Below are 1,505 nucleotides of genomic sequence, written 5' to 3' on the forward strand. Positions count from 1 at the left end.
ATTTTCTCCATACTCTCGTTAAAAGCAGTTGGCTGCCACATTCTTCCTGGGACGCTCTCTCTGCAGTTTCTCGCATTAAAAGGATCGAAGAGGGAGACAATTCGATCTCGTTCTCTTTGCAGAATTTGTAGAGTTTGCCTATGGCTTCAAGGACTCACCGGGGCATCTATCTCTTCCCACTGTCTCCGTTTCGTACCTGGCTCTCCTACTTTGCTTTTGAAAGTGTCGTGTTCGATGATCTCTAGATCTGTCTGTTAGGGTTTTTATCAGGTCTTTCCCCGATTTGGTGGAGTGAGAGCGACATTTGAGTGGGAGGGAGAGATGAATGTGGTGAAGGGGCGAGATTGGCAGCCCTGCAACAAGAAGAGGTTGTGATAACAAAGATTTACGATTTAATAGGGCTGCAAGAGAAAGGGTTGGGGGAGAGACGGGCAGACATGAGCTCAACAGCGAGAATGCGGGTGGGGAAGTATGAGATAGGAAGGACGTTGGGAGAGGGTTCGTTCGCGAAGGTCAAGTTTGCGCGGAATGTGGAGACGGGGGAGCATGTGGCCATCAAGATCTTGGACAAGGAGAAGGTCCTCCTCCACAGGATGGTTGGCCAGGTCATAATATTTCCATTCTCTGCTTGCTTGATTGAAGAAAATTAAGTTTCTGTTCTTCTTTGAAGATTTGATTTTGTTTGGCTAAACTTTTGGGTTTTTGTTTGTTGAATTGGTTGCTATGTTTATTATTTCTGTTTGTGTATGATTTCGGTGTCTGATTCGGCTTGGTTGTTGTATTTGTGTCTAAGCTTCTCTTGTTTGGTATTTGGTTTTATGTTTTTGTTATTGTTTTTATTTTGTTACTTACAGGAAGAATTTAGTGGTTGTTTTTATTTTGAGATGTTTTTCAGTTCCTCCTTTTATAACTTTATATTTTCTGTTGAGGATCCTTCCTGGAAAATTATAAGGACGCTGATGAAGAATTAATTGATTTTATTTTGACATATTTTCAATCATACAATATTAAATTCAAATTGGCAAATAAAAGATTCATTCAAAAAAAAAAAAAAAAAAAAAAAAAAAAAATAAATTGGCAAATAAAAAGATTCATTAAAAAAAAAAATAACATAAAAACTGGTGCAATACCAAATTTTATGAATTTTAGGATGATTTGATTATACATCAGGTGTATAAAAAAATCTTCCTGAACAAATGATATAAAATGATCAAGGCTAATATCTAAGTTGTTCTTATGATATATATATATATATATATTAATAAAATGAATGACCAGAGGCAATTATACGAGCCTCCAGTCACCCATAATGTGCCTAGCAATTCGAGTACAACCTTCTTAAGGCCAACTGTGCTAGAGGGGATTCGAACCCCCGACCTGAGAGGTCTTATACCGTGGATGCCAACCAACAGACCAGGGTACGCAGCACACACACACACACACACACACACACACACACACACACACACCCCCACACACCCACAAGCACAACCAAACACACGCAA

The 1,505-nt window shown here is 39.1% G+C and overlaps 1 protein-coding gene across 1 annotated transcript in view; it reads left to right on the top strand.

The window, feature by feature from the left end:
• The first annotated feature begins 11 nt into the window (after positions 1-11).
• LOC110032580 (CBL-interacting protein kinase 23-like) overlaps positions 12-1,505 on the top strand; it is a 39,490-nt gene continuing 37,996 nt past the window's right edge. The window contains exon 1 of the mRNA XM_020736249.1: positions 12-605. Within this exon, the coding sequence (XP_020591908.1) occupies positions 438-605 (168 nt within the window). The 5' untranslated portion in view covers positions 12-437. The remainder of the gene's footprint in view (positions 606-1,505) is intronic.

This window comes from Phalaenopsis equestris, unplaced genomic scaffold (genome assembly GCF_001263595.1).
Source record: "Phalaenopsis equestris unplaced genomic scaffold, ASM126359v1 Scaffold000974, whole genome shotgun sequence".
Classification (NCBI taxonomy): Eukaryota; Viridiplantae; Streptophyta; class Magnoliopsida; order Asparagales; family Orchidaceae; genus Phalaenopsis; species Phalaenopsis equestris.